Source organism: Canis lupus, chromosome 24 (assembly GCF_011100685.1).
Source record: "Canis lupus familiaris isolate Mischka breed German Shepherd chromosome 24, alternate assembly UU_Cfam_GSD_1.0, whole genome shotgun sequence".
NCBI lineage: Eukaryota > Metazoa > Chordata > Mammalia > Carnivora > Canidae > Canis > Canis lupus.
Window position 1 is genome coordinate 23,501,981 of NC_049245.1, and position 19,889 is coordinate 23,521,869.

A 19,889-nucleotide genomic window follows, 5' to 3' on the forward strand; every position below is an offset into this window, starting at 1 on the left:
GGCACCCCAAATATACAACTGATTTTTGTGTGTTGATCTTGTATCCTGCAACTTTGCCAAATTCGTTTTTAGTTCTAATAGTTTTGTTTAATTTTATTTATTTATTCATGAGAGAGAGGCAGAGACATAGGCATAGGGAGAAGCAGGCTCCATGCAGGAAGCCCCATGTGAGACTCAATCACAGAACTCCGGGATCAAGCCCCGAGCTGAAGGCAGACACTCAACCACTGAGCCACCCAGGCATCCCTCTTTTAGGTTTTTTTTTAATGTGGAACATCATGTCATCTGCAAATAGAAATAGTTTTACTTCTTTTTTGATCTGGATGCCTTTTATTTATTTTTCTCACTTAATTGCCCTGGCTAGAACCTCTGGCTCAATTTCAAATAGTGTGAGAGCAGCCTTCCTTGTTTTGTTCCTGATTCTAGAGGGAAAGCTCAGTCTTTCACCATTAAGTGTGATGTTAGCTGTGAGTTTTTTCATAGATGTTCTTTATCAGATTGAGCAGTTCTTTTCTATTCCTAATTTGCTAAGTGTTTTTATCAGGAAGGGGTGTTGGATGTACTTTACTTGTTTTTTACAGTTAAAAATCAGCAAATCCTCTATTGGATTTGGTATAATTATATAAGACCAAGTCTCAAAATAATTTCTATTATTCATAATTTAAAACCTATTCTAATAGGTTATATTGTAATAGGTTTTATTAACTCAGCTTTTCTTGACTTGATTTTTTTTTTAAGATATTATTTATTTGAGAGAGAGAGCACAAGCAGTGGGAGCAGCAGGTAGAGGGAGAGGGAGAAGCAGGCTCCCTGCTGAGCAGGGAGCCCAATGCCAGGTTCAATCTGAGGACCCCGGAATCATGACCTCAGCTGAAGGCAGACATCTAACTGACTGAGCCACCCAGGCACCCCTTGACGTGACATTTTTAAGGAAGGTTACAAATAAATATATGGTTGAGTGTCTTTAACCATGTGACCTTGGGCAACTTCTATTTTCTGGGCCTCTGTTTCTTCAACAGTAAGATGAAGATGGTATAGTAATGCTTATTTCTTAGGGCTTTGGTGGTTGGAGATAAGATGATATTTTATTTTATTTTTTAAAGATTTATTTATTTATTCATGAGACAAAGAGAGAGAGGGGCAGAGACACTCTGGAAGTTTTGTTCAGAGGGAGAAGCAGGCTCCCTGCAGGAGCCCAATGCAGGACCTGATCCTGGATCCTGAGATCACGACCTGAGCTGAAGGCAGCCACCCAACCGCTAAGCCACCAAGGCGTCCCAAGATGAGATTTTATATGCGAAATTACTTGGCAAGCAAAATAAAACTGTATGCTTCTGTTGCTGTTTTTACCAGAGAAATTTTTTAAATTGCAATATAACATATTTAGTAAAGTACATAAGGTATATAAAGGGCAGTGACCTCAATTATGAAGACAGGTAAATTTGTATACACCCACATGAATACCACTAGATCTTGGTATAGAACCTGTCCAGCACCCCATAAAGATCATTCTGCTTGCTCTATACCACCCCTGAAGATAACCACCATTCTTTTTTTTAATGTTTATTTATTTAAGTAATCTCTACACCCAACATGGGGCTCAAACTCACAACTCTGAGATCAAGAGTCACATGTTCTTCCAACTGAGCCAGTAAGGCACCCTGGTAACCACTATTCTAACACCTATCACCATAGATTAGTTTTGCCTGTTTTAGCCCAATTGCAAAGCCATTGCAATACCTCTGTGTAAATGGAATTATACAGGCTTGTTTTTTATTCTTTCACTCAGCATAGTATCTGCAAATCATCCAAGTTGTTGCATGTAATGATAGGTCATTATTTTCACATAATTTTTAATGCTACTCAGTCATGGCTTGAAAAGGCTGCACGTTTGCCCCAGAGAACAGAAAAATGAAGTCTAGGGAAACTCAAGTCTTTCCTGTGTTGAATCAGCCCACCATATAAATTTCTATCACAGCAATTCGGTTCTCAGCCAGGATGGCAGCTACTTTGCCCTTGTATCACTACTTCCTATCTCACACTCCAGACAGACATCATAAATAGATCTCAGCACATTTTTCAGGGAGTCCTGATGCAGCCTCAAAATTCTTCTCAGTCCAGCAGTCTGAATAGCCTACGCCAGTAAATTGGGGTTGGTACTCAAGATTAAATTTAAATGTTCTGTTATCATATCCTAAGATGTTTTTCTGAGCTCCCAACATTATGACATGAAGGATTCTGCTGTCATCCTCATTTTATCCCACAGCAGTATAAGACTGGTAGTGGTAAGGCCTATAGTGTCTCCTGTTCATATATTCTTTGAGTCATGGCTCAAACCCAGCAAATCCTTTGCTACTTGTATGTCTGATTACAGCATGACTTAAATAAGAGGGGAGGAGGTAGATTGCTTAGATGTGGAGGAGTTGCTATACCCATGAGGTGGCTTGATTGAAGCCTCCTTATTTATATTTTTCATTTTGGTAAAAACATTGCAATACCTCAGTTACAAAACAAGCACAAATGTGACTTATGTTGCACGTCTTGACAGTTCTGGCATGTCTGTCACATTTGAAAAAAATTTCTTCCAACCTGGAAAGTTGGGTGAAATAAACTCTCCCATCCTCTGGATATGGTTTCCTGTATATATAGACTGGGATTGTTGCTGATTACAATAAGAACAACATCTGTAGATAAAAAACATGCCTCTCATTTATTTGAAACTCTGTTCTCAAGCAACTTCACATATTTGGAAGGTCCAGGAGGGAATAAAAAAGGACTTTGAGAAACTTTATTTTTCATCATTGGAGAGTACTTCAGACCCTCACTCAGAAATGGTTTACTCTTTGCTTTCATACAAGGCTAAGTGACAAGTAACAAGGTTTCCAAATAAAAGATTGGAAGCAGGAAATTAGAATGGTGGCCTTGGGCCAAGTATTGGCTACTAGAGGCTGCCTCAGTGCTAATGGATGGAGAAGTGATTCCTGACACCAAAGGACAAGGGAAAACAATAAAATGTGGCCCCACAACTACAGGGGTCTGCAAAATGCAGGGGCAAAAGTTCTTCAATGCTTCTACTACTTTTGAAAGTTTCTGGGCCTCCTCCTGGTTTAATTATTATGGTGTATGATGATGACCAAGAATAAGGAATAAATTTTTGAGCACCTATAGTGCTAGGCCATGCTCAGTAAGCACTTTATCTGTCTCGGGTAAGCTTGGAGGTGGTCTTGTTATTATCATCTCCAGTTACAGTTTCCGACAGGGAGGCAGACAGAGTAGGGAAAGTAACTTGGCCAAGTAATTCATCAAGGTGCGTTTTGAACCCTCGCAATCTAACTCTAGTGCCAAGGCACTACTACTTCTACGTTTCGAAGAACCTGATAGGCGAATAAAGAGTAGAAAGGCATTCAAGGTAGAGGGAACAAAATATGCAAAGACTAGTCAATAAAACTAATCGGTCCTGAGTTTCTGAGTCTTGGTTACTCACCTACAAAATAGGAACAGTATTATAGGCTTATAGGTTCATAGGCTTGTGAGAATTAGATGGGATAATGCGTGTAAAGCACGTTGCACAGTGCGTGGATCACATAAAGTGCATAACGATAATTTATGTTTTTAAAAATACTGTTATTTCTCTGCCTCCGTTACCTCTACAGAACGGGTTCCACGGAGACTACATTTCCCAGAATGCCACCTCGCCCTTTGACTCTAGCTAGACCAAAAAGACGCGCCACTGAGCGCCTCAAGCCGGAAGACTATAGTCTCCCGGCGTGCAGTGCGGTTCCTTCCATTAGATTTGAGGCACGGTCGGCGCGTTGCCCTCCGGGAGTTGTAGTCAGCGGCGTGTTGCTCTGACGCCGGCCGGGCCGGGCGTGGGGGCCTGTGGGAGGCGGCGCGGCCGGGCCCAGCTGCGGGGCGGAGGCGGCGGAGAGGCCTGCGGCGGCAGGGAGCGGCGGGACCCGGAGCGGGCGCTGGAGCCAAGCCGAGCCGAGCCGGAGCGGGCGGCGCAGGCCGGCGCGGCGAGCAGCAACCATGTCGGTGTTCGGGAAACTGTTCGGGGCAGGAGGGGGTAAGGCCGGCAAGGGCGGTCCGACCCCTCAAGATGCCATCCAGCGGCTGCGGGACACGGAGGAGATGCTAAGTAAAAAACAGGAATTCCTGGAGACCAAGATCGAGCAGGAGCTGACCGCTGCCAAGAAGCACGGCACCAAAAACAAGCGCGGTGAGTCGGCCCAGTCCCCTCAGACTCTCCTCAGGCTCCCCTCGGGCTCCCCAGGGCCCGGACTCCACCTCCGTCAGACACACCCCAGGGTCTGCCCCGACCCTGGAACTCTCCCCGGTCAGACTCCCCTCGAGGCCTTTCTGGACTCCTCCCCGTCTAGCTTTCTTGAGTATCTTCCGGGGCCTCGGACTCCTCCACCATCAGACTCATTCCTGCCTTCTCCCCTGTGCCCTCCCCACTCTGCCAGGCCCCTTCCGACCCTGGTTTCACTGCTTCCCCCCGTCCTCCCCGTAGTCCGTTCCCTTCCGCCTTCCCCTCTCTCAGGCCTGCCCTCACCCACCTTCGGGAAACTGCCGTCCTTTTCTTATTGGCTCATTTCTGCCCCCCATCCTAACTCGTGTGTCCTTCCGTGTCCTACCCCTGCCTTCTCCTGACCCATCTGTGGAATCCAGGAGCTGCCCCAGCCCAGTCCCCATCCTCCTGACTGAGAATTCTCCTTGAGAAGCCTTCTTGAGAGAAAAGGGGACTGGGGGAGAGGAGACCCCAGTTTACTGTCTCTGTTTACTTGCTGAGTGAACTTGAACAAGTTGCTTTCCCTCTGAGGCCTCCCCCCCCCCCCCCCCCCCCACCATCAGCAAGTGCCTTCCAGATCTGTGATTCACTGCTTGTTGCCTCATGACTAGGTCTTATCAGAGTTTCTGGGAGCATAAGCCTTCACGGGTGACTCACTGCTTCCCCATCCCTCTGAACCAGAAATAGGGACTCCATCCCTCCATTGGCAGCGACTCCTTCCCAGTTCCCACTGCTGGGGGTCAGGGTAGGGAGAGTGAACCTTGAGGCATGCTTAATATACTTCCTGTTGCTGTATGGCTTTCTGGGCAAATGCTATGTATTTTACTTAGAGTGAATGTGACAATGCTTTAGTAACTGTAAGGCAGTTTGGAAATATTTGCTCTTTTTGTTGTTATGGCAATATAAGAGTGAACCATAGAGTGACAGCGCCTCCCCTCACAGAGGGAGGCAAAGGTGAGAGGGGTTGAGGAGCTGCACAAACAAGTATTTAAGTTCCTGCTAGTCATTAGCCACGTGACCTTGAGCTGGTTATTTTACCTCTCTAGAAGGAAGAAGATCTTGCATTTACAGTGCCCAGCACCTAGTAGAGGCTAAATAGATATTTTCTTCATTCTAACAGAAGAGCAAAGTAGCTCATCCTGAGGATGCTTCTTTAATAATAGTCAACAAATACTCTGGACATTTTTTTTTTTTTTTTGAGTGCTTGCTGCATAGTGACAGGATGGGCAAAGCATAGCTTCCACCTTAATGAGAGAGAAGACAGAAACAGGAAAATAGATGAAGAAAATATTGTCTGGTGGTGGTGGGTGTTTAAAAAAAGATGATCTGGTAGGGAATGATAGAGTGGGCGAAGGGGTGCCACTTAGAGTGGTCAGGGAAGGCCTCTTTTAAAAAAAAGTCAAATTTGAACTGACCCTTGAGAAGGAATCAGCTCTGTAAAAATCTAGAGGAGGAGCCTTCCATGCAAGGGAAAACAGCATAGGAAAAGGCCCGGAGGTTGGCCTGTTTTAAGAAACAGAAGACCTCTGTGTCTGGAATGTAGCAATTGAAGGGGAGAGTGGTAGGAAATAGGAGGGTAGGGAGTAGACCTTGGACTTCTTGGTAGAGTTTGGATTTTATTTCAAGTGGGTAGAAAGATGTTGGAGGGTGTTATCCAGGAGTGTGTCCTTATCATTGATAGAGATTTATTTTTAATTTTTTTTTTATTTTTTGTTGTAATTTTTATTTTTTTTAAAGATCTTATTTATTTATTTATTCATGAGAGACAGAGAGAGAGAGGCAGAGACATAGGTAGAGGGAGAAGCAGGCTCCCTGTGGGGAGCTCAATGCAAGACTCAACAGAGGGAGAAGAAGCAGGCTTCCTGTGAGGAGCCAACATGGGACTTGATCCCAGGACCCCAGGATCACGACCTGAGCCAAAGGCAGACACTCAACCACTGAGCCACCCAGGCACCCCATTGATAGAGATTTAAAAACACCATCTGGCTGCTCTTTGGGAAGTAGACAGGTGTGGGATGAGAGTGGGAGCAAGGAGACATGAGGTAGTTGCCGTCATCCGTTTGTGGCCTGGACTCCAGTTATAGATAGCCCTGGAAATAGAAAGTAGGGTTAGATTTTGCTGCCTCTGCTTTTTTTCTCTGATGACTCTCCCTCTGTCAGGGTCCTCTATTGTTCATTAGAGTCATTGTTTTTACCAGTCTGCATTTTGGAATGCTTTGCCCATTGCAATGTGGTGGAGGAGGAGGTTATCACTTAACCTCATCTCCCTTCTGAGAGGGCAATTCTTCTGAGGTCTGTTGGTCTGGAGCTTTTCGCAGTTTTAGAGGTGATTGGATTTGCTTTCAAGAGGCTTGGAGAGAGGGTACCAGCAGACTGTGGAGGACCAATCTCAGTTGTAATAATTTTGCTGAAAGCAGTCCATCTTCTTGAGTTTGCCTGGGAGGAGCTGCTATATATTTGCCCTCCCTTCTTTTTAGCATCTCCCGGGGGGATAGGTCTTACCTGCTTATTGGGATAGTGCTGTGAGGTATTAACACCACCACATACCATTCACTTAGTCACTTATTGACATGCTACTGTGGCAGGATCTGAACAATCAGATGAAAATACTATGTGCCTGCCTTCCAGGAACTCAGGATTGGTAGTGGGTGTGTTTTTGTTGTAGTTTTTGTGTTTATGTGTGTGTGTGAGAGAGAAAGAGGAAACGGAGGAGTAGGAGTGGGGGGAGGGGAACATACCAGTCAGTGCTGAAATGAGCATACTTTGGTCTGAGGCTGCAATAGGAGGAGGTTTCTGTCTGAGAGTGAAAGGGCAAGGGACGCTTCACAGAGGAGGGAGGTGTGAAATGGGTCAGCAAGGAGTTTGGGGAGCAGTGAGAGTTGGGCGGGGGGGGGGGGGGTGAGACAGCAGAGAAATAATGCTGCGGCGGAGTGGCATGTAGCCAGACCTCAGCCTGGAGATGCTGAGGAGCCACTGGCTGTCTTGAAGGAGAAGAGACAGATCAGTGTGGATTTCCAAAGAACACACCAGTAGCAGCATAAAAGGAAGTATAGACCAATCAGGAAGGGGCTGGAGGCAGGAATCCATTAAAACATAAGGATAGGGATCCCTGGGTGGCTCAGCGGTTTAGTGCCGCCTTCAGCCCAGGGCGCGATCCTGGAGTCCTGGGATCAAGTCCCACATCAGGCTCCCTGACTGGAGCCTGCTTCTCCCTCTGCCTGTGTCTCTGCCTCTCTCTCTCCCTCTCTCTCTCTCTCTTTCTGTGTCTTTCATGAATAAATAAATAAAATCTTAAAAAAAAAACAAAACATAAGGATAGAATCTCATAGACATGATTTGAGCCATAGATTTATCACTTAATAGCTGATGCCTTGGACTGGTTACTGTACCTTATATTCCTCCTCCATGAATAGGGGTGCTAGTATCTAATCTTATTGGATTAAATTGTGTTATATATGCAAAGCTCTTAGCACAGTGCCTGCCATATGGTAAGTGATCAATAAATGCTTGCCATTATCATTATTATAAGGAGACTTGTAATTATTCAGGTGGGAACAAAGGGCCTAGTAGAAGCATGGAAAACTAGATGAGAAGTAATACATATCAGACTTTTCTTTCTTTCTTTCTTTCTTTCTTTCTTTCTTTCTTTCTTTCTTCTTTCTTTTTTTTAAGATTTTATTCATTTATTCATGATAGACACAGATTCATGTCTATTCATGATAGACACAGAGAGAGAGAGGCAGAGACACAGGCAGAGGGAGAAGCAGGCTCCATGCAGGGAGCCTGACATGGGACTCGATCCTGGGTCTCCAGGATTACGCCCTGGGCCGAAGGCAGGAGCTAAACCACTGAGCCACCCAGGGATCCCATGTCAGACTTTTCTGAAGAAGAATCAAAAGAAGCTTGGTGATTTATGGGAATTGTGAGTAGGATGAAGGAGGGAGGAGTTGAGGAAAATTCCCAAGTTGGACAATTGGGTGGATGGTGATGCCATTAACCAAGCTGAGAAACACAGATGAGAAGCAATGCTTCATAACTGTGTAGTCCTTTGAGATTTGTAAAACTTCTTTTTTTCGCGAGTCTCACAGCATCCACTGAGACTGTAAGCTCCTTGAGGCAGGATGTGATGGTCATGTTCATCACTGTGTCCCCTAGCATAGTGCCTGACATATGGTTAATGTTTTCGGTAAGTATTTATTAAATGAATGGAAACTGTCATTTGAGTATATTCTGTTATTCCCATTGCACAGAGAAAAAAAGTGAGGCTCCAGAGAGGATGTAACTTGACTCAGAGACCAGTTCTTCTGGTGGCTATGGGCATCTTGTGTTCTGTGTACTCCCATGATGGGTGAAGCCATCATTATTACCTTTGTCATCACTTAGCTCATTAAACATCCACTTGTGCAAGGTGTGGTGCTAAGTGGGGGGTGGGGGGGAGAAGTGAGATAGAACTACGCCCTGCCCTCTTGCCCTGCCACGCCATGCCCTTATTGTGTACACATTGTAAAGATGATAAATTGTCCTTTAAAACAGGTCTCTGAAGCTCAAGTAGATTATTTGCAGTGTGCAAGTGTGTTCCAGGAGGTGATTTTTGTTAGGACCCTGGAGCAAAATTTGGATTGCATATTTTTTCCAAATCCCTTTTCCTTTCCTTTAGTCATGTATTAATTATTTTTTTTAAATTTTATTTATCTATTCATGAGAGACACAGGGAGGCAGAAACACAGGTAGAAGGAGAAGCAGGCTTCATGCAGGAAGCCCGATGTGGGACTCGATCCCAGGACCCCAGGATTACGCCCTGAACCAAAAGCAGATGCTTAACTGCTGAGCTACCCAGGCGTCCAAGTTATTCTTAAGCATGTCCCATTCTTGAGCATGTAGCAGGCTCTTAAACTGTGTCCCAGGCCTCATGCTCAGTGCTGGAAACACAGAGAAACTAGACATGGCCCCTGCCATTTAAGGGACTTAAGTACTGTCACTTTCCTTTTCTATAAAGTAGAAATAATATTCATCTCACATTACTATGGTGAGGATTAGCTAAGAGAATATATATGAGAAAGTATGACGATGCATTGTGGATGTGGAAGTATACTTTTCAGGACGCCTGGGTGGCTCAGCCATTGAGCATCTGCCTTTGGCTCAGATCGTGATCCTGGAGTCTCAGGATTGAGTCCCACATCAGGCTTCTCTCAGGGAGCCTGCTTTTCCCTCTGCTTATGTCTCTGCCTCTCTCTCTGTGTGTGTCTCATGAATAAGTAAATAAAATATTAAAAAAAGAAAAAAGTATACTTTTCTTACCTTTTCTGATAAAGTTATTGCTGCTCAGATTTCTTTGGTTTGGTTGTCGAAATGGAAGAGCCGTTTCACTGAAAATTGGATGGAAATCAGTCTAGGTGAACTGACAAAAATCACTCAAACTTAGGTCTTTTTTGGTACCTTTCTATAGTGCCCTGTTAGTGTTTTCCCTAAGATAGATGATCAAATATCAAATATTTTTTTCTCCCTAAAGTGTTATAACAAGTTATGAAATATCTACCCTAAGGAGTTCAGATTTCCCTTTTTTCCTGTTTTAATAAAGATGAAAACAGTTTGTAGAAAGGATCATATTTTAATTTAACAAGAGAACTGTATGAGATTGGGAAATGGGTATGAGACTGGATATCTCAAACACCCTACATTGATATATTTCTGTTGGATTTATGGATGCGAATCAGTTCATTTACAGGTTAATTTAGATCCAGTGGAAAATGGATGATGGATGAAGAGAGCCTATGTGCTCACAGGAAATACATCTTCATTAAATCCTGCTCATTGCTGGAGCCAGGGTGGCTCTCTCATGTTTAATAAAATTACTTTGATATGTTAGCATGTGGGAAGACATGTTAATAAATTACATTTATAGTGAATGTGGCCTTTTGGTTCTCTAGACTCAGGGTATCAGGTTGAAAACTACAACATCTTGCGGTGCCTGGGTGGCTCAGTCAGTTAAGTGGCTGCCTTTGGCTCAGGTCATGATCCCGGATCCTGGGGCTCCGGAATCCTGGGATTGAGCCCCATCAGGCTTCTTGCTCAGCAGGGAATCTGCTTCTCCCCCTGCCCATATTCCCTGTCTCTCTCTCTCTCTTTTTCCAATAAATAAATAAAATCTTAAAAAAAAAAAAAAAAAAAAGATAAGTACAGTATCTTAATGGTACATGTGTCAGCAGGATCTTCTCTTCCAGAGGCCCTGGGATGGAAAACCTAAAACCTACCCTGGGAACTGAGCAGTGGGAATTTCCCTTGGTGATGCTTAAGTTTCTTTTTTTTTTTTTTTTATAAATTTTTATTTATTTATGATAGTCACACAGAGAGAGAGAGAGGCAGAGACACAGGCAGAGGGAGAAGCAGGCTCCATGCACCAGGAGCCCAACATGGGATTCGATCCCGGGTCTCCAGGATCGCGCCCTGGGCCAAAGGCAGGCGCCAAACCGCTGCGCCACCCAGGGATCCCTGCTTAAGTTTCTTTATTGAAGAAATGATTGGCCAGATTGGGTTTGGTTTATTTCTTCAGACAGATGGGGTGTCAGAGAGACCTCATGTGTTGGCTGTCTAAACATGCTGGTGCCTTTGATTCAAATGACAGAATCTTTTTTGCCCTATTTGGCAGGGAGATTAAAGATTTTTAAGTGCCTGCTAGTAGGTTTGTGGTTTGAAATTCAACTTAGATATTGTTTTTTAAAGTTTTTAAGATTTTATTTATTCATGAGAGACACCCAGAGAGAGGCAGAGACACAGGCAGAGGGAGAAGCAGGCTCCTTGCAGGGAGCCTGATGTGGGACTCCATCCCAGTACCCTGGGATCATGCCCTGAGCTGAATGAAGGCAAACATTCAGCCATTGAGCCACCTGGGAGTCCCATCAAGATAGATTTTGTTTGGAAGCTGAGTGAAATATGAGGACCTTTGAGCCTGGACTGTTTTGCTCAGGGAAATTTAATGTTGTCCCTGGTTAGGTTTACATGTAAAGAGCGAGGTTTTCAAAAACAACCTGTAAAGATATGTGCGAGCCTTACATCCCTGAGGCCGAAAGCTAGGACCTGATTTGTTTTCAGTGGTCCAAAGCCCTGAAGTGGAACCAGGGCCAGCTGGGAGAAGGGAAGCCCTTGGGGGTCTTGAATTCCTTTGGGTAGGAAAGGCTTATGAAAACTTGGTTCTTTTGCCCAGAATTGTTTTGTGCTGTGCCATTTTCTTTAAAAGAGTGAGAGAGGATATTCAAAAACAACTTTAGATTGGTCATTTTGAGGGTAGATAGTTATATTTAGAAGGAAAAGAAACAAGAAGAGACCTAGTTGGATAGAATACTGGCCTGTTTTTAAGGTGTTTGACTCAAGCCAGCAGATGTTTATTGAGTTCGTTCTAGGAGGAAAGCATCATGATGGTTTAGGCAAAAGATTTCTCAGTTTGAATGCTTATTTCACTCATCAGCAGTACCTTGACAGTTACTTATCCTTTCTGAGTCTCAATGTCCTCATCTATAAAAAAGGAACAAATAGTACTTTCTGGGGTTCTTGTGAGGATGTGGAATAAGTTGATATATGTAAAATGCCTACCACAGTGCCTGGAACATAGGAGAGATGTAACTGTGTCCTTGATTTCCCAGGTATAGTTTTAATGCACAATAAGGGATATAAAGATGGATGAGATACCACTTTCTTCTTACAAGGGCTAACAGTTCAGCAAGGAAGACTCATACATGTATGTATAAGTAACTGATAAAAGGCAAACCGTGGTAAATGTACAAATGAAGTATTAGAGGAAAATACAGCAGGAATAGATTAATTCATCTCTGAGGATTGGCAGGTTCATTTCACCCAGCCACCCATCTAATGCCCAAGTTCCTTTTGCAGTATTCCTGGCAAGCGATTAACCTCTGATTGAACCTCTTTGCTGACAGGATTTGTATTAGGTGTTCTATCCTCCCTTACTACAGCATGGTCTGTCTTTGGGTGGCTCTGACTATAAAATCACCTTTCTCCTTTGGAATGGAAATCTTTCTTCCTGAAGGTGGTAGCTCTGTAGGGAAGCAGTTTGAGCTAGTGGAAAGAATGCAGGGTCTGGAGTTAGAAGGCTTGGGGCAGATCCTGGCTCTGTCAGTAGAGGATTGTGAAAAGTATTTCTTCTATTGGGAAAACTAATTGCTAATGCTGTCTTTTGGGGCCAAAGAGAACAGGCCTAATCCTTCTTCAGCAGGACAGATCAGGGAAGACGGTACTTAATGTGTCAAGCCTGTACTTTTCTAGGACAGATCACTGTACCATTGACTGTTGCCAGGTATTTCTGTTCTTTCCTTGCTACCCTCCTCTGAACAGTGCTCCTTTTTATCAGTGTTGCCTTTAAGTTGTGGAGTGGGCAAAGCTGAATCCCTGAATATTCCAGCCAAGATCTGAGCAGCATAGCTGAAAATATGCAGGGCTAGCCATTTGTCTAGGAATTAATTTGGTTCTATGTACTGAATGGCCCTGACGATTCCCATATCTCTGAGACAGTTTTGTGGGTTTGTTTTTTTTAAAGAGATTTTGCTTTCCAGTGGCCTTTCATTAATAAAGGAATAAGCATCTGGTAAATACTAAAATTTGGCCCTTCAGGAGCCTTAGCTGAAGGATTCAATGATTTAAGTTCTTAGCAAAAGCATCTAGCTGGCTGGATTTTCCCATCGCTGATATTTCCAGTTCTACCTTCTCGCTCTTCTTCCATACAGGGCAAAGCTGGCTAGAGGGCTTATTTGAGGAATGCAGGAAAACTATACATCTTTCTGGTCATGGCTGTGTAGGTCAAAAGGTTAATTATATGGTATAGTGGAAAAGGTGATGGGCTTAGAATCAGAAGACCTGCACTCATATTCCACCTCTGCTACTTGGCTGGCTTTGTGATTTGCAACAATTCTTCTATCTCTGAGCACTAGCTTCTTCAGCTGCAAAAACAGTACATAGTATTTACTTTACAACTTGCTACTCAAAGTGCTGTCTATGAGAACATGTGGGAAAGTGTTAGAAAAACAGATTATCAGGCCCTACCAGCCCTAGGAAGCAGAACCTGTATATTTATGAGATCCTCAGGTAGTTTGTATGCACAGTAAAGTTTGAGAGACACCTCTCTATAGTTATTGTGGGGATTAAATGAGAATAGTGGGCATTTTCATATGCCAATACCAATATTCATACCTGGACTTTCAGGGATGCTGTCTTGGTCAGTTTGCTCACTTCTTTGGCTGCTCAGAGACTGAACTTTTATCCAGCTCCATCTATTTTCAGATACCTTTAGTTACCTCCAAACCCAGTGAGGTCACAGAATGCAATGGTTCAGTAGAATTTGCCTCCCTTCCTTTTGAAAAACTTGAAGCACTTGTCCTGCTGATGAGGTAATGGCCTTCTTCATGAAAGAAGTCAGTCTTCTGGGTAATTGACAAGTATTCAGGCTAGCTGTCAGTCATGAGGATCCACTGATTGTTTGGCACCAGCAACCCTGGTGATGTTAGGGGCAGTTCCTATTCTTAGTAAACACCACTGCCTAGTGGGGGGACCAATTAGTAAAGATAGTGTTTTTACCCAGTAGGGCTTGTGCAGAGTACCATAAGAATGGGTGACAAGAAAATAACTCCACCTAGGGACTGGAGGGTGGCTAGGAAATGAATTTTTTGAAGCCTTACTTTTTTTTTTTTTTTTAAACCATAAATGACTTTTCAGTGAGGTCTGATAACTTGGTTTAATGGTTTTATGGCTGTTTCCTGTTCTGTTTATATGGCATTGGTACTGTTCTAATCCACCAGTTTTCTGGATTAGGAGGGACAGATGTTTTCTGAGAGCCTGTTCTATGTTAGGACCCATCTGAGATGCCATGTGGATTTCCAGGCAGTGAAAAGGACACAGCCTGGCCCAGTGGATCCTATAGTTAAAAAGATCTGAGCCTCTTTCAGAGAATAAAAATTATCACAACTACATAGCCCATACATTTTTTTCACTGGAGTCTTACAGCCATCCTAAGTGTTCCTCTTAGGAACTAATGGATAAAGTAAAAGAAAATTCAAGGAGCTCCTCAGCCAGGAGAAAGGGAGTTATTCGGGATGATGAAGTATGGATGATGAAAGAGGATCAGTGCAGGGAATTCTAACATCAACTTGCCCTGTTTGATTCCATAAAATAACATTTTTCTGGGTTTAGAGTGATAATGAATCAAGCACCAGGTTACTCAAAGTGGTACGCCTGGGACTTGATACAACCTGCTTAGGGTAGTTTCCTCCCATTGAATAATCAGGGCAGTCGAGTTTTCTCAGAGTTCTCAAGTCCCAAAGTCCAGACATTCGCCCAATCCGTGTTTCCTGCTCAACTGTGGGGCTTGTCCAGTGATCCTGCTCTCAGAAGGCCCATACTCTTGGTAGGGGGTATAACCTAGGACAGGAATAATTAAAGTAAAAAAAAAAAAAAAAAAAAAGAATAATTAAAGTGCAAAACTGGCTGTAAGTGCCATCCACAGGAACACTCTACATGGAGTGTAGTGAAGATTTGAAGAAAGGAGCAGTTCTCCAGCTGAGGGTTGAGATGACAATGTGATCTTTTGTGTCCTTAAAGGAGTAGGTAGCTGGAGGGTAGAGTAGCGTGGGTAGAATGGGGTGGGGGTTGAATATAGTCACTCATGTTTGGTATATGACACCATCTCAGATCTAGAGTTACAACTGGAAGTTGCAGAAGAACTTCTGCTTTTGGGACACCTGGGTGGCTCAGCTGTTGAGCGTCTGCCTATGGCTCAGGTCGTGATCCCAGAGTTCCAGGATCACGTCCTGCATCGGGCTCCTTGCATGGAGCCTGCTTCTCCCTCTGCCTGTGTCTCTGCCTCTCACTGTCTCTCATAAATAAATAAATAAAATCTTAAAAAAAAAAAAACTTCTGTTTTCATCTAACTGTGTTGAGTATAGAGTAGTATATTTGAAAAAAGGAAACTAAGGCTTTTGAAATGGATTTGGATTGAATATTGTGTACTATTTAGGGACCTTGATGTTGAGATCCCAAATCTTTTTGGTCTTAGTGCTACATAGATAAACATTTGCATTTCACTTCAGCTGGCCCATTTTATTTTATTTATTTTTTAGGGGGAGGGGATGGAGAGCAGGGTGATGGGATAGTGGATAGGATGGTGGATAGGCACAGAAGGAGAGGAGAGAGAATCCCAAGCAGGCTCCATGTTCAGATGGTCTATTTTATTTTATTTTTATTTTTATTTTTTTTAAGATTTTATTTATTTATTCATGATAGTCACAGAGAGAGAGAGAGAGAGGCAGAGACTCAGGCAGAGGGAGAAGCAGGCTCTATGCACCGGGAGCCCGATGTGGGACTCGATCCCAGGTCTCCAGGATCGCGCCCTGGGCCAAAGGCAGGCGCCAAACCGCTGCGCCACCTAGGGATCCCTAGATGGTCTATTTTAAAAGAAGGTAGCTAGAAGTCATCCAGATTAGAAAAAAAGAAGTAAAACTGTCACTATTTGTATATGACATGATACTATATATTGAAAACTCTGCCAAAAAACTCTCAGAGCTAATAAATTTAGTAAATTGTGGGATACAAAATGAACACACAAAAACATGTTGCATTTCTATTCACTAAAAGGAGCTATCAGAAAGAGAAAACAAGGAAACAGTCCCACTAAAAATTGCATCAAAAAAGAATAAAATAGCCCCAGTCATTTAGCTGCCAGCTGGAACTCAGCAGCCTCCCCTTTGAGCCTGCTTGGTTCCCAATGCTCCGCCACCCCCCTCCTTTCCCCACCCATTCTCCTGCTGACCTTTTCTACCGAAGAGAAGGAATCATATTTCTGGCTATCCAGAACCTCCATTCTTGTAACCCCCTTGTTGATGCAAGTAAGGGTGATACTCTGCTTCCTGCTGGCACTGGGATTATATATATGAGAATTCAACAGAGAAATAGTAGGAAGACCCTTACTCCTATCCAAGGGATTGCTGATGATTACAATAAAAACTAGTGAAGGCATTTAAGAAGAAATTTGCCTGCAATGGTACTGTAATTGAGCATACATAATATGGAGAAGTAATTCAGCTACAGGGTGACCAGTGCAAGAGTATATACTAGTTCCTTCCCTGTAGAGATTGGCCTGGCTAAAGATGACCAGCTGAAGGTTCATGGTTTTAAGTGCTTTTGGCTCACTGAAGCATAAATTAGGATTTCCTTGCAATGAGTAGAATATCCCTTCTGTCACTTGTCACAAGTTTAAAAACGTCATAGCTTGTATAAGGTAACCATTTGGGATCTGCTTTTAATTTGAACTAGTGTAACTCCTTTGTGCAATAAACTGAAAAGAACCAGAGGCATCTTGGTGGCTCTGGTCAGTTGAGTGTGTGACTTTTGGTTTTGGCTCAGGTCATGATCTCAGGGTTGTGAAAGTAAGCCCCACGTCGGGCTCTGCATTCAGTGCTCAGTGAGGAGTCTGGTTGAGATTCTTTCCATCTCCTTCTGCCCCTCTTTCACTCTTGTTCCCCCTCTTTAAAATCAATGAATAAATCTTGAAAAAAAAAAACTGAAGAGTGTCCCCCCCCCAAAGAATAAAATACCTAGGAATAAATTTCACTAAGGAGGTGAAAGACCTGTACCCTGAAAACTATAATACATTAGTGAAAAACACCGAAGAAGATAGAAATAAATAGGAAGATATTCCTGCTCATAGATGGGAAGAATTAATATCGTGCAAATGTCTATACTACCCAAAACAGTCTACAGATTCAATACAGTGGTATTTTTCACAGAACTAGAACAAATACAGAATTATTAGGAACCACAAAAAAGGAATGCCTGGGTGGCTCAGCGTTTGAGCATCTGCCTTTGGCTCAGGGCGTGATCCTGGATTCCTGGGATGGAGTCCACATTGGGCTCCTTGCATGGAGCCTGCTTCTCCTCCCTCTGCCTGTGTCTCTGCCTCTTTTCCTGTCTCTCATGAATAAATAAATAAAATCTTTTAAAAAAAAAAAAAAAAAGGGAACCACGAAAGACTTGAATAATCAGAGAAATCTTGAGAAAGAGCAAAGCCAGAGGCATTACACTTCCTGATTTAAAACTATACCACAAAGCTATAGTGATAAAAAAAAAAACCTTGTGGTATTGGCACAAAAACACATGAATCAGTGGAACAGAACAGAGAGCCCAGAAATAAACTCACACATTTGTCAATTAATTTATGACAAAAGAGGCATGAATATACAGTGGAGAAGAGATAGTATCTTCAATAAATAGTGTTAAGAAAACTGGACAGCTACAGGCAAAAGATAAAATTGCACCCCTGTTTACACCATATACAAAAATTAACTCAAAGAATTAAAGGCTTGAATGTGAGATTTGAAACCATAAAACCTGGAAGAGAACTAGGTGGTAAGCTCTAAGGTCCTTGAGATCGGTCTTAGTTATGTTTCTTGGGATCTGACTCCAAAGGCAAGGACAAGAAAAGCAAAAATAAATGAGGCTGCATCAAACTAAAATAAAACACTTTTTCATAGCGAAGGAAGCCATAAACAAAATGAAAGGCAACCTACTGAATGGGAGAAGATGTTTGTGAATCATGTATCTGATAAAGAGTTAACTCAAAGTATATTTAAAAACTCATACAATTTATTAACAACTAAAAAAAAAAACCTGTCTGATTAAAAGCTGGGCTTTTTTTTTTTTTTTTTTTTTTAGACATTTTTCCAAAAAAGGTATTTAGATAGCAGTAGGCACATGAAAAGATGCTCAACATAATGGAACCACAGTGAGGTTATCACCTCACACATGTAATAATGACTATTATAGGGTGCACCTGGGTGGCTCAGTGGTTGAGTGTCTGCCTGTGGCTCACGTGGTGATCCCGGGGTTCTGGGATCAAGTCCCACATTGGGTTCCCTGCGAGGAGCCTGCTTCTCCCTTTAGCTGTGTCTCTGCCTTGCTCTCTCTGTGTTTTCATAAATAAGTAAAATCTTTTTTAAAAATGGCTATTATCAAAAAGACAAGAAATAACAATTGTTGGTAAGAATGTGAAGAAAAGGGAGCCCTATGCAACTATTGGTGGGAATGTAAATTGGTAAAAACACTTTGGGAAAACGGTATGGAAATTCCTCAAAAAATTAAATGCAGAACTACCACATCCAGCAGTTCCACTTCTGGGTATCTATCTGATGAAAACAAAAACACTAATTTGAAAAGATATATGCAAAAAAAAAAAAAAAAGATATATGCACCCCCATATTAATGCAGCATTACTTACAATAACTAAGATGTGGAAACAACCTAGGTATCCATCAATAGATGAATGGATTAAGAAAAAAATAGATGAATGGATTAAAGATGTGTATTTGCATGTGTGTGTGCACATGCACACGCATGGAATACTACTCAGTCATTAAAAAAAGAATGAAATCTTGCCATACATAACATCATGGATGAACATTGAGGGTATTCTGCTAAGTGAAATAAGTCAGAGAAAGACATTCTGCATGATTTTACCTATAAATGGAATAAAAAAAAAAACCCCAAAACCCCAGACTTATAGATAGAACGGAGTGGTGGTTGTCAGAGGGAAGGGGGTTTGATGGGAATAATAGTGAAATAGGTTAGGGGATCAAGAGGTACAAACTTTTAGTTATAAAATAAGTTATGGGGAAGGACGCCTGGGTGGCTTAGCGGTTGAGTGCATCTGCCTTCAGCTCCAGGCGTGACCCTGGAGTCCCGGGATCGAGTCCCACGTCGGGCTCCCTGCACAGAGCCTGCTTCTCCCTCTGCCTCTGTCTCTGTCTCTCTCTCTCTCTGTGTCTTTCATAAATAGATAAATAAAATCTTAAAAAAAAAGTCATGGGGATAAAATGTACAGCATAGGGAATATAGTCAGTAATACCGAACTAACTTATGACAGAAACTAGGTTATGGTAGCGATCAGTTTGCAATGTATATAAATGTCACCATGTAGACAAATGTTAAATTACTATGCTGTATACATGAAATTAATATTGTATGGTTATACTTCAATTTAAAAGATGAAAGTAGGGGTGCCTGGGTGGCTCAGTCCCTTAAGCATATGCCTTCTGCCTATGCTCAAGCCCCACGTCAGGCTCCCTGCTCAGCAGAGGAGTCTGCTTCTCCCTCTCCCTCTGTCCCTGCTTATGTGTGCTCTCTCTCTCACTCAGTCTATCAAATAAATAAATAAAATCTTAAAAAAAATAAAAGATGAAAGTAGCTAGAACCTTTGCTTTATTCACAAGCCCATTTGATTAACATATGTTAACTTGAGCTGTGTGCCTGTCCTAGTTTATTGGGTAAATACAAATGAAGATAGGCCATTGCCTCTGAGATGGTTACAATCTAGCTAGAGTGACAAGTAATCGGATATAGACAGGGTACAGTGTGATCTGTTCTAGAAACTTCAGAATACAGGATATGCAGTGGAGGGAACTGAAACTGTGTGTGTGTGTGTGTGTGTGTGTGTGTGTGTGTGTGTTGATAGAATCTATATTTTATTAAATAGTTATTTTGGAGGATATCAGATTGTTAGGAAGGAACTCAAAATGTATAAGTGCTTGAAACTGAATTACTAGAA

At 42.6% G+C, this 19,889-nt stretch overlaps 1 protein-coding gene and 1 pseudogene across 1 annotated transcript in view; both read left to right on the forward strand.

Moving 5' to 3' along the window:
- Positions 1 to 3,908: 3,908 nt before the first annotated feature.
- Positions 3,909 to 19,889, forward strand: part of CHMP4B (charged multivesicular body protein 4B) — a 53,818-nt gene continuing 37,837 nt past the window's right edge. The window contains exon 1 of the mRNA XM_038572035.1: positions 3,909 to 4,219. Coding sequence (XP_038427963.1) covers positions 4,030 to 4,219 — 190 coding nt within the window. The 5' untranslated portion in view covers positions 3,909 to 4,029. The remainder of the gene's footprint in view (positions 4,220 to 19,889) is intronic.
- LOC102152801 lies at positions 15,887 to 16,490 on the forward strand (annotated as a pseudogene).